The sequence below is a fragment of the Zeus faber genome (assembly GCF_960531495.2).
Source record: "Zeus faber genome assembly, chromosome: 1".
In the NCBI taxonomy this organism is placed as follows: Eukaryota; Metazoa; Chordata; class Actinopteri; order Zeiformes; family Zeidae; genus Zeus; species Zeus faber.
In genome coordinates this window covers 36,017,421-36,030,540 of record NC_137193.1, presented here as the reverse complement: position 1 = coordinate 36,030,540, position 13,120 = coordinate 36,017,421, and the positions used below count along the sequence as shown (strand labels likewise).

The 13,120-nt window shown below is 42.8% G+C and overlaps 1 protein-coding gene across 1 annotated transcript in view; it reads left to right on the top strand.

Moving 5' to 3' along the window:
• LOC307247944 (inaD-like protein) overlaps positions 1-13,120 on the top strand; it is a 72,507-nt gene that overhangs the window by 27,565 nt on the left and 31,822 nt on the right. The window contains exons 10-21 of the mRNA XM_080024102.1: positions 65-167; positions 309-397; positions 794-923; positions 2,093-2,215; positions 6,353-6,426; positions 6,544-6,600; positions 6,908-7,042; positions 7,256-7,396; positions 8,824-8,862; positions 9,170-9,283; positions 11,588-11,797; positions 12,209-12,310. Of these exons, the coding sequence (XP_079880228.1) occupies positions 65-167; positions 309-397; positions 794-923; positions 2,093-2,215; positions 6,353-6,426; positions 6,544-6,600; positions 6,908-7,042; positions 7,256-7,396; positions 8,824-8,862; positions 9,170-9,283; positions 11,588-11,797; positions 12,209-12,310 (1,317 nt within the window). The remainder of the gene's footprint in view (positions 1-64; positions 168-308; positions 398-793; positions 924-2,092; positions 2,216-6,352; positions 6,427-6,543; positions 6,601-6,907; positions 7,043-7,255; positions 7,397-8,823; positions 8,863-9,169; positions 9,284-11,587; positions 11,798-12,208; positions 12,311-13,120) is intronic.

The following is a 13,120-nucleotide window of genomic DNA, read 5'->3' as shown; positions in this document are numbered from 1 at the left end:
GATCCCAGATGATCTGATCTCACATGATCTGAGTGTGTTTGTGTGTTTGTGTCTTTGGCCGCAGCCCAACCTGGAGGGCTACGAGATCCACGAGGTTTCTCTGACCAGGAGAGACGGTCAGAGTCTGGGAATCTCCATCATCGGATACAACGCGCTCACCAGCCAGGGTAGGAGCCAGAATACACCCAAGACAAAAACTGCACTTATATATGGCAGTACGAGAACACTTTATGTTCTGGATGAATAGCTAAACATTGATCAGATCAGTCAAAACCCAATTTAATGCCAGATGTGAACCCCCCCCCCAGAGGCCGTTGGTGTGTTTGTTAAACATGTGGTTCCGGACAGTGCAGCGGATCAGAGTGGGAACATCTGTGTGCACGACCGACTGATAGCAGTGAGTACAGTACAGTGCAATAGAAGACAGTATGTTAAAACTTTATGAATTCTGAAGGCTAGTGCGATTTTTGAAATACAAAAAGGAATGCAATTCACACTCTGAATGCAATTCTTTAAAACAAAATAAATGTGTACAGAAAAAATTGCTTCATCATTTGTATCACGTCATCTGGTTCTGAAAAGGGTTTTCAATAACAATAATTCCATTTTTATCACGGATCGTCTTGGAATTACAGCATTGTGGTTTTGTAATTCACAGTTTACTTCCTAGTCATGTACTTAGTTAATCATAAAACATCGGCCATCATACGTGGTTGAGGACATCAGTACATCCCTAACATCTCACCTTTTCATTTCCTGTCTGTCCTGCCACTTTGTGTCCCTTCCTGTCCAGTTGGATGGCGTGAGCGTTCAGGGATTCACCAACCAAGAGGTTTTGGAGGTGATGAAGCAGACGGGACCGACCGTCCACCTCACGCTGCTCCGCAGGAAGACTAGGGGGATGGAGCGGTCTCTGGACAGAGGTGTGAGAGAGAGAGAGAGAGAGAGAGAGAGAGAGAGAGAGAGAGAGAGAGAGAGAGAGAGAGAGAGAGAGAGGAGAGAGAGAGAGAGAGAGAGAGAGAGAGAGAGAGAAGAGAGAGAGAGAGAGAGAGAGAGAGAGAGAGAGAATTCTAGATGTTGCACCTAAATATGGAGGGTGCATCTGGACTGTGCCCAATACCCCAGCATGCTTTTCAGCAACAAAGCAAAATATCATTTGATGAACTATGATTACTATAATTCCAGATATAAGGTTGCTAGATATTGGACTAATTTTGCAGGAGTAACAAAAAACAGTTTTGGGACAAAGTTCTAAAGAAAATCAACACATTATGCATTTAATGTTTTTTTTTTATGCATTATGGTTAAAGCCTGTCCTCCCAGCAGAGGACGTAGAGTGCGGGTGGAATTGACATGGAGTTATGGGCGTAGGGAGTAGTTACTGAAGCTCCACCACCTGCTTCCTGCTCTGCAGCAGATAAATCTGTTTAGAAGTCGATGTAATTTCCCAAACGCTCGCTTCTCTGAAGCCTGAGAGCACAAAGATGAATTTGGCCAGAGAGAACTTATCTCTTCCCGACATTGTCTCCTTTTCCTATACAAGAGAGGGAGAGACGGAGAGAGAGAGAGACGGTGGATGAGAGGGAGCAGGCTCATTGCTGCTGTACTGTAGCATCTAAACGCTAACAGTTAACTGGTCTATGAGCTCGTGGTTCTCAAATGAGGGTCCGCAGCTGTCATAGAGCTCCAACAGGAAGTAGCAAAAATGTTGTTGATGAACACCCAGTTCTGATTATGGACCACGTTTCTGGAAGGTTCCTCCTTCCTGTCTAGATTCCCTGTTTCTTAGCCTTGTGGTGAAATGCATTTTGAGAAATCTGGGCCATTCTCCATGTTTAGGAGCAGTGGGAACATCATAGTACTTTAATAGTTCTGGTCTTCATGTCCGAACAGGACAGTTCGGAGCGTGAGACAGGGCCTGCCTGTCTGTCTTCCTGTCTGTTTGTCTTCATCCAGTTTTATGATTAATACTTACAATTTGTTGTGTGTGTGTGTGTGTGTGTGTGTGTGTGTGTGTGTGTGTGTGTGTGTGTGTGTGTGTGTGTGTGTGTGTGTGTGTGTGTGTGTGTGTGTGTGTGTGTGTGTGTGTTAGTGGAGAGAGAACTATCTCATGTCTCTTTGAAGAGATCGGTGGATGTCAAAGCTCGGTCTGCGGACCTGAAGAGGTCCTCAGTGCAGTCCTCAACGGTTCAGACTGAACAACCAACAGACACAGGTGCATTGCTACACACACACACTAAAAACAGTTTCCAAAAAATCTTCCTGATCTTATGAAGAAATCTGCGTCGTCAGAACTCAAACATATGACATCCTACTTGGAAAAGTACAAAGGAGCGTTGCATTTTAGCTGGAATTCCAAGTTGCTATTGTTCCTTTTTCAGTAAAACTTTTGGCTGACAGCTCACACGTTACTAGTGTGTTGATTTTTCTTAGAAAACACTGTAACTTGGATCTAAATTACTGTGTTACACGCTGCCAAACAAGCATATTTACTGCATGTGTTCATGTTTCCAAGTTACAATGGAACGCAGCATCAGAACCAGGACGTAGTCCAGGTTACACGGCTCCCCCTTGTACCGTAAGGTCGGGTCATTAAATCATTAATTTTCTGGAGTAATTTCATGACGACACTGAAAGGTGATTAAGATGATATAAAGTAATGTGTAAATACAGCATATGGTTTTGTCTAATTAAGTGAAGACTGACAATAATAATAATAAATATAGCTGCAGGCAGGAATGTACAGGGTCCAGTTTATTTGTTTTAGGTATGTGTTACAATGTTTTGGTTTTTGTGAAATGCATCAAAATTTACTGAACTAACAAACATCATGTAGTTACGTTCATGTAATTCTGCGAATCAAACTCTCATGACATTTCGTATTTATGTATTTAAATTTCTAAAGTGACATAATTTGTGTCATATGAGATAGGTCAATTCTAAATAACAGTTCTAAATAGCTGAGCTAACAGTCCTAATTTTTTTGTAAGTTTGAAGTAGAGTAATTTGGAAATGTGGACAAGAAATGACAAGACAAGTCAGATAATTGTTTAATTAAACAGTTGTCCAAAACAGCTGGACAAAAGAATCAATACACAGGGTCCAGTTTATTTGTTTTGGGCATGTGTTAAATTTTTTGTGTAAAGCAGCGAAATATACTAAACTTATAAACAATGTAGTTAAGTCCATGTCATTTCACAAATCCAACATTCATGGCATCACATATGAAGCATTTCCATTGCAACCAGACGTCAACCATTGACAAAAATGGAAAAATATTAATGAATAAACTTACATTGAAGGTTTTTCCATTACTGTTTTTTCACAGTATTTTTCTTCAGTACTTTTTTTTTTAATATTGTGACTGACCTTGACGACTGGATTTTTGGGAATGGTTTCTTTATTGTTTTAGGTTTTTTTTGGCTATTTTTCAGCATCTGGAACAATAACAAACACAACTTTTATAATTTGTTTTCGTAGGAGTAGCAATACATTGATTTCCTTTTAGAAATATATAAATACATGTTAGTTGTAATTACTTCTTTATCGTATTTTTTCTGTTAATGTACAATTGGAAAATTCAGTTTATTAGATTACTTGTCTATATTGTAATGCAGACAACATTTAAGGAACTTTAACATTAATTTGGCATTAGAATTAATATGGAAGAATTTGTCAATACTTCAAACACTTTCGGCTTTGTCATTAAATTTTTTTAGTTTAGGTGTCGGAAATTTTTCAATACATGACGTTTATTCAAAAAAAGTGTTTATTTTTTTTCAAGTAAATATTTTCATTGTTATAACTTACCTTGTTTATGGAGGTACATCTACATGAACAAGAATATAGGTAATTTATTTGTTGACTTTTTTTCTTGGATTGCATTTTCAGTAAGTTACGTTTCCATGAAATACTTAAAACATTGTGGTATTTTTTGTGAGTAATTACCATTGCATGGCTTCTATTTTTCTGACGCCTCGCTGGATCTTGAATGCATCACTCGGTCCCACATTCCAGTGGCTTGTAGTCGACGTACTTTTTATTGTATTTTTCATTAATTAGGCAAAGTGATGGGGACCACCGAGATAAAATATCAGTCGAACAGATAGACTGACATCTACAAGAAAGGAAGCTTTATAAATACACGCGTAAATCGATAATTTGGTAACGTCGAACAAGTACCGTGTGACAGTCTAAGCTGCACACTGGACACGGTCCGACTGGATAGTCTCAATCTGAATCTGTACATTTATAGTATAGTATGATGACGTCATAAGCGGTCTTACTATAAATCTCATCTTGTTCACTTTATTTACGAATAGTGGCATGTCAGTTAAACAAGAACAGGTAAATGGTTCAGCTCAAAGATGTTCAGTTTTTCACTTTCATCTGCTATGTTTGTGGATCAATTTGCATTACATTTAAACCACAAGATCCTTGTGACATACCAGTTTGAACGACACCTTAACCGTGTTCCTAGGTTCTGCTGAAGTTTGTGTTCCAGATGGTGTTAGCCAGGTTGGACATATTTCGTCGTGAAATGCATGGACTGTGTCTGTGATATTGATCAAATTTGGTCGGTTTTTCGCTAATGTGGATCAATTTGAATGAAACTTCAACCACAAGGTGTTAGTGACATAGCCGTTCAAACAACACGTCAACCGTGTTCGTAGGTTCTCCTGAAGTTTGTGTTCCAGATAGTTTTAGATTTAAAAATTCTGAATTTTTGTTTTAGATTTAAAAATTCTGAATTTTTTTCTCTGAACGATAACAATAGGGTTCCAGCCCTTTGGGCTGGACACCAATAATAATAATAATAGATTTATTGACAACATATCTCTATTGTCTAGTCCATTAGTTTTCTGGTTTGTTTTCTACCAGGAGTGTGTGTGTGTGTGTGTGTGTGTGTGTGTGTGTGTGTGTGTGTGTGTGTGTGTGTGTGTGTGTGTGTGTGTGTGTGTGTGTGTGTGTGTGTGTGTGTGTGTGTGTGTGTGTGTGTCAGGCCTCAGCGATGTATTACTCTGTTTATTCACACCAGCGTCTGAGATGAATTGTTCTCTGAGCGTCGGGGTTAGCAATGCTAATTTAATCAGTCCGAGCTGAATAGAGCTGAAACAGACGTGTGTGTGTGTGTGTGTGTGTGTGTGTGTGTGTGTGTGTGTGTGTGTGTGTGTGTGTGTGTGTGTGTGTGTGTGTGTGTGTGTGTGTGTGTGTGTGTGTGGACGCCGGACAGTGGTATGAATCTGAAATGAGTGTGTCCTGTAGTCTGTTGTGTTTCCAGGAAGTAGTCTGGTTCCACTCTGCTGATTGGTTGCACATTACACAACGCAGTTTATTGTGTTCAGTAAAAAATTAATTGGATTTAATAATAATTCAGATGTAATGCTTTAGTACACTTCACTCACAAATTTTTGCCCTTGTGAAGTGGTAATTAACAGTAATGATGGGTATGTGATTTTAGATGGGCCTATATCATGTGTCCTAGGTTGTACATTATGTCCTACATCCAACATTTTGTCAGATATCCCATGTCTTACAAAATATTTTTTGTCCAACATTACATCCTATATACAATCCTTGGGGGGGGGGTGTAAGAGTGACTGAGAGAGAGTCCCCGTCCACGGTGCTTTTTTTTTTTTTTTTTTTGTTCAATAAGGGAATTGAGTAAAATAAAATACATCTGAGATAGAAACACAGTTTTTTTATTTTCCTTATTTAGGGGAACACCTGCCTCTCCATTGTCTCCATTACCCATGCCAAGGGAGACTGGGGCGCAGATTGCCCTCCGACTGCTCCCTCAGAGACCAAAAATGAATTTTCATGGGCTGTAAATGGAGAGGGCTTTAATACATGATCAAGTTGACAGATTAATATTTTTTCTTTATTATTCTTATTTTTGTAAAAAAAAAAATTTGATCGGGGCTATTCATCAAGCATCCCGGGCATGATCATGTTTTGATCCTGAGTGTGCAAGGAGATGAGGGACTATTCACAGATGAGTCTGTTGTCATTGTGTTTTTGTGACAGTGAGAGCGGGGCAAAAAGAGGCTGAGCGAATCAATGCACTGTGCGTAGCTCCACAACAAATTAGGATTTTACGAATTGAAATCATAAAAAAAAAATGAAAATTTGCATGTGGTGGTCAATGTTGATATTGTGGGCCACCACAAATAAATCAATGTATGGGAAGCACTGATATACCTCATAACTGTGTGTGTGTGTGTGTGTGTGTGTGTGTGTGTGTGTGTGTGTGTGTGTGTGTGTGTGTGTGTGTGTGTGTGTGTGTGTGTGTGTGTGTGTGTGTGTGTGTGTGTGTGTGTGTGTGTGCGCGCTCTCACGTGCGCACACGCAGTGGAATCCTCTCTCTCTGAGCAACAGTTAAGATCTAAGTGGGAGCAGGCGCTGGGACCGCAATACACAGTGATGGTGATACAGTAATACACACACAGACACCTTTCTCAGGATTCATTCCATAACTATTACAACACAATATCCACTTTGTGTGTGTGTGTGTGTGTGTGTGTGTGTGTGTCCACGCACCAGGTTGTAGAGTTGGATCCTGTGATTGAAGATGATGCAGAACTTCAGAAATACTCCAAGGTGATAAATAACATCAAAGTACACATTGAAATACTACAAACTATACTAAATCAACTCACAGATCATTGGTGGAGGAAATGTGTCCCACATCCTGTGTCCTATATCCTACCTTCTGCACCCTACTTAAACATCCCCCCTACACTGTTTCTCCTACACCCTATCTCTTACTGCCCACACCCTTCCCTACTACCTCTTGCATCCTGTCTGCCACACATCCAAAAAAACCTATCTCCCACACCCCACATTCTACCCTCTGCATCATATACTACCCCTCTGTCCTACACCGACCTTGTAATCTGTTGTGCAGCTGCTACCGATCCACACTGTGCGCCTGGGAGTGGAGTTGGACTCTTTTGATGGTCATCACTACATCTGCTCTGTGGCCCCTGGGGGCCCTGTCAGCAAAGATGGCCGCCTCTACCCAGAGGATGAATTGCTAGAGGTATACACACACACACACATCTTTGTTTTCAAATGATATTCGAGAGCCTGGTATTACTACATGTTAATGATTAATAATTCAATCAAAATCACACAATTCAACCAATATCACTGTCAGTAAAACATCAGATAAGAGACAAACATCCAATACAATGCAGTCATTCTCTCTGCTATTGAAACATTAAGATATAATCTACTAACCTTCTGTGTCCAGGTGAACGGGGTGCAGCTCTATGGGAAGTCTCGGCGCGAGGCCGTGTCCTTCCTGAAGGAAGTCCCGCCCCCCTTCATCCTGGTCTGCTGCAGACACCGGAACCTGGAGCCAGAACCCTGGACTGGATCGGCTGTGGAGGAGGTGAGGACACACACAGACACACAACCACACAAGTAGAGACACACACACAGAGACACTCGGGCACACAGAGACAAAAAAACACAAGTGTGCACACTAGGGTTATACCAATATATGGATTTCCAATATATCAAGTCGATATTTATTTTTATTAGATATCAGATATCGGCCTGTCAATGTCGTTAACCTCCGGTATGAAAAATAATCAAAAGAGTTCCTCAGTAGGGCTGGGTGGTATACAGACTTTTACTTTATATTGGTATATTTTCAAACAAAATATAGGATGAGACAATAGCGTTTATTTCGATATAGTTTGATGTTGCGTAACCCAACATTCTGTAACCCGCAGAATACATAACCTGTTTCCTCCGTAAATTTGTGCCGCTCTCTCCCTCTCCATGCAACCACACCTGTGCAAAGTGGGCGGGTGGGGGCAGAGGAAGTCCCCCTACGAGGCTTGGGTTTGGTCGTGGGTTGTGAAAAAATATGGTTGCTTGTTATGAAAATCTGACAAGCGACTTTGTTTTTTTACATTTATGGTCACTATTTTCCTCAATTCAGAGATTCCCAACCGCCGGGCCGCGGACCGCTGTCGGTCCACGGGGCATTTGCCACTGGGCCGCGAGAAGGCGGGCGGGAAGATGTCCACACACACACACACACACATACTGTAGATATACAAGGACACAGACACAAACATGTGCACACACACGTGCACACGCATACAGACACATACACACGCATAGTAATATACACACACCGTTTTCACACCAAAATAAGCGGGTTGACTCGCTAAAAATAGGCGATTGACACCTTTCCCATTGCCAGGAGAAATGCCGTTTTTTTCTGGTGTGTCATGTTCAATGTCACGAACACATTGGAAAAAGGGACGTGTCATGGTGCCAGTGTACTTGGGAACAAAACAGTAGAGTGGACAGCAACTAAAACAAGCAACAATATAAAACTGTAAAACATGGGTAAAAAAAGTTTTTTTTTTAAGCCGTTCAAAAGAATCGGAGCGTTCATGAACGACCCTACACTACAATAGAAGCAGCATGGAGTATCCATGATGCAGGTGTGCACCCATGTGGGAATTCTCCGCTGTGGTCCCCACGGTGCGAACCCCACACTCAAAACATTTCTTGGTCCCCCATGCGGAAAAAAGCCAATAACTTCTGATTTTCACTTCGCATTCTAAACCATATGAAATGATGGAATGATACATGGATATTCCTGTCTATTTATACGCCAACGTACTGAACTGCAACACGTGTTGCATCAACTCGAGGTGTGTGTGTGTGTGTGTGTGTGTGTGTGTGTGTGTGTGTGTGTGTGTGTGTGTGTGTGTGTGTGTGTGTGTGTGTGTGTGTGTGTGTGTGTGTGTGCGCGCGGCTTAGATTGAGCTGAAGTTGTCTTTACTGCCCATTAAGGTGGGTGTTGAAGACACCGCCAGCAGGGAGCAACAACAGGTAACCTGTCTGTCTTTCACAGGGATAAACTATCATCTTGTCTTCCCTTATATAACCTAACTTTAAAGAATAATAAACAATAAATTCAGTGTAACTACAGAGTCTAAATGCTGAACAAACTTTGATCAGACTGCCCACTAGGAGCATGCACAGGGTCCATTGGGAGCGTGCACGGTGTACACTGGAACGTGCACGTTGCCCACTGGGAGCGTGCACTCTTTGTGTTAACATACTTTCCACATAGAAATGGCATGCTCATCCAAGGTGTGTGTGTGTGTTTGTGTGTGCGTATAAGGAAGAGGAGGAGGAGGAAGAAGAGGAGGAGGAGGAGGAGCTTGCTCTGTGGTCTGCAGACGTTCGGACACTAGAACTTCACAAAGAGACGGGGAAAGGCCTGGGCTTCAGCATCCTGGACTACCAGGTACTACATTTATACTATACTGCTACGACTACTTAAAGGCCTGGGCTTGAGCATCCTGGACTACATTACTACTACACTACTTCTAGTACTACTAAATGGTAAATGGGGTGTGTGGCGGATCAGGGTTTGTGGCTACAGACGGCAGCTTAGCTTCCTTCCCATGGCCGCACTGCTGTCCCGAATCGGCTGAATTAACACCACTCAGGCGCTGACTGTGGCATGGCTTGACCACGCCCCCTTTTCTGTCACAGGGTGTATTTATATAATGCTTTTCTATTCATATGAATCAAAGCTCAGATGCTTTTGTCCAAAGCGACTTACATAAGTACATTTTGTCACAGTATCGAGGGCAGTTTTTTTCCAGGTTGACCTTCAGGTGGTGCCCAGACATCCATGCGTCAATGTCTTGAAGACATGCAGAGATGCTCCTCTCGATATCCAAGGGAAAGGGGAGGTAGAGCTGAGTGTCATCAGCAGAGCAGTGGTAGGAGAAGCCATGGGAGCAGATCACCTCACCACGCGATTTAGAACAAGCAGAACAGTAGAGGCCCTAGGACTGAACCCTAAGGGACTCCAGTGTTTAGGGTGCAAGTACTACACTACTACTACAGCACTTATACACTGCTACTTCACATTGCCACACCCAGCTGGTGGGGCAACTGTCGCCTTCATCACAGTCTGATGAAGACACAGTAACTGTCAATCGTGTGTGTGTGTGTGTGTGTGTGTGTGTGTGTGTGTGTGTGTGTGTGTGTGTGCGTGTGCGTGCGGACCTCCCAGAGCAGGAGCATGTTGATTTACACATCAAATGTGAAGTGAAGGCCAATCAGGATCCTAATACACACACACTTTTAATCAAAGTGAACAATACCCAAAAATGTATTGTACTGTCCTGAAAATGAGTTCATAGAAATAATAGAGTTAATCTTTCAGTCTCAGTTATGGAGAAAAGATGTCCTTAGCAGGTCCTGGGTTGTGGGTCCTTGATCCTGGGTTCTGCGTTCTAGGCTGTGGGTCCTGGGTTCTGGGTTTTGCATCTTTGGTCACGTGATCTGGGTCCTGGGTTATAGGGCCTGGCATTCTAGGGCCTGTGTTCTAGGTCCTGGGTTCTGTGTCCTGGGTCCTGTGTCTGTGGGTCCTGGGTCCTGTACTTGAGCTCCTCAGTGAAACTCTACTGTAGTGCCTCCAACACCAAACAGGAGCTGCTCCTTGTGAGAAAACCTGTTTTTTGGCTCATCTCTCCAAGCTACGGCAGTGTTGTAGTCACAGGTTGATCTTCCTCCAGGAGGGTTTGAGAGTGGAGGTGGAGAGCTTTGACTCCTCTCGTAGTCTAAAAATACACAGCAATCTTTTAGTTCCTGGAATTGTAGCAGCGTTGGAGTCCTGACCTTCAAAAAATAGACACGGGAGGCGAGCTGAATCCCCGTCAGGCCAGTTAAAACCGGTTGTGGTTGCACCCGGCGGCTCTGGGGACGTTGCAATGCCTTTGTATCTGCATGCTGGGAGCCAATCAGCTTCCTTTGATTTCAGAGCAGCTTCCTGTTTTAAGCCACGCAACGTCACATGGTCAGGACGTTTTGGTCCTTCATGGGAGATTTACTGTTTGCTCTACGATGTTTAAAGAAATTTGACAAATACTACTTTAATTCATGAATTTGTGTTTTGGGGTTCCTGTTTCCTGAGTGTCACATGATGTAGGACGCCAAACTGCAGCCACGATAAAGATTAAATATAGTAATATTCTAATAAAGTAATATTATAATAAAGTAATATTCAATAGAGTAATAACCTAATAGAGTAATGTTTTATTGAGTAATATTCCAATAGAGCAATATTCCAAAAGAGTAATTTTCTCATGGAGTAATACTATTCTAGTAGAGTCATGCATTTCCTGTCTATTAGCGGTGTTGTTTAATGAGTTTGTTTCCACAACAACCTAACCCAATTGACTGTGGGAAAGATTTGCAGATCTCCTTATTGTGTGTGTGTGTGTGTGTGTGTGTGTGTGTGTGTGTGTGTGTGTGTGTGTGTGTGTGTGGTGTGTGGGGGGTGCATCTCTCAGAATCTATCTCTGAACTCTTTGGTTACTCTTAAAATGCTGTTCGTGATATCTCTTGGTGTGTGTGTGTGTGTGTGTGTGTGTGTGTGTGTGTGTGTGTGTGTGTGTGTGTGTGTGTGTGTGTGTGTGTGTGTGTGTGTGTGTGTGTGTGTGTGTGTGCGCACATTTAGCTGATATCTCTTCTTTTCTCGACTTGTTATCCTGGTCTCTGTCTCCCCCTGCATGTCCCCCCTCCTCCCTCCAAGGACCCCCTGGATCCATCTCGCTGTGTGATGGTCATCCGCTCCCTGGTTCCTGGTGGACCAGCAGAGCGTCATGGTGGACTTCTTCCTGGAGACCAGCTGGTCTCTGTGAACCAGGCCCAGCTGGACGGCCTGACACTGGACCAGGCTGTGCAGGTCCTGAAGGCTGCCCCGTCCGGGACCATCTGCCTGGGGGTCCGCAAACCGCTGGTGGTAGGCCCGTCCTAGTAATAGTCTGGTTCTAGGGTCAGTCTGGATCTAGAGTAGTAGTCTGGTTCAATGGTCAGTCTAGTTTGAAGGAGGTCAATCTGGTTCTCAGGTCAGTCTGGTTTAAGGAGGAGGACCAGAGAACTCTGGTCAGTCTAGTTATAAGGAGTTCTCAGATCAGTCTGCTTCTCAGGAGGTCAGCCTGGTTCTAAGGGGTCAGTCTGATATTGAATAGATAAATGGCTTGGCTTATTTGATTGTCCATCTAATACTAAATACAGCGATACAGCGTACACACTGTGTGTGTGTGTGTGTGTGTGTGTGTGTGTGTGTGTGTGTGTGTGTGTGTGTGTGTGTGTGTGTGTGTGTGTGTGTGTGTGTGTGTGTGTGTGTGTGTGTGTGTGTGTGTGTGTGCAGGGTACAGAAGCAGAGGGCTACAGAAACCAGACAGACATACTGACAGAGGATGGCAATGACAAACTGCCTGTCCATCTCACCAGTACACCACTGTCTCCCCAGGTAACACACTCACACTCTGACAGACTGTACAGGAAGTAACGTATGAACAATTCATCTAAGGCTGAAATTGTGATATTGTTTACATTAAATGTCAGATAAATCCATCTCTTCATGTGACCTGGGGTCATTGGGTTCTTCCTGCCCAAAGACCCAACTGGGGTGGAACAGGTACCAACTTGTGCCTAAGTAGCAGTTGTGGTTTGGGCTGGACAATAAAACAATCTTGAAAATGTTCACGATAAAATCGTACACGATAACAATGATACATTTATGAGATCGTTTTTTGAGTCCATTTCCCTCTTCCAACAAAGACATGACACAAACAACCAATCGTACACTGGAAACACAATGTGACACGAACAGCCAGATGTGACAATCATCTGACCAGTGTTGGGGTCCAGGTGCGCCGGGGCTTCCTCCGCTCTATCTCCCCCGTTTATTTATCCCTTTATTTGTTTGCATATTTATTATTTTATTTATTCAGTGTTTGACATAAGCCACGACAATACACTTAAAAGTGTAAATTGAGCATTATTATTACCTATATAGTGATAATTATTGCCATCGATCAATATTAAAAAAACGTATCATAATTAAAATTTTGGCCATATCATCCAGCCCTACCTGTGGTCCATGGGTCGTTCTCTGGATCCACATAATTAGAGAACGTAGATTGATCTGATGGCTTCTTCCTGTGAGCAGCGCTGATGCCCAGCAGACTGTAGGCCTTGGAGACACCCCCCCCATAGTTCAGTTGTTCAGAGTTTTGGAGAGTGGCCTCGTCTTTTCCGTGTTGTTGGTCTGGGTTCA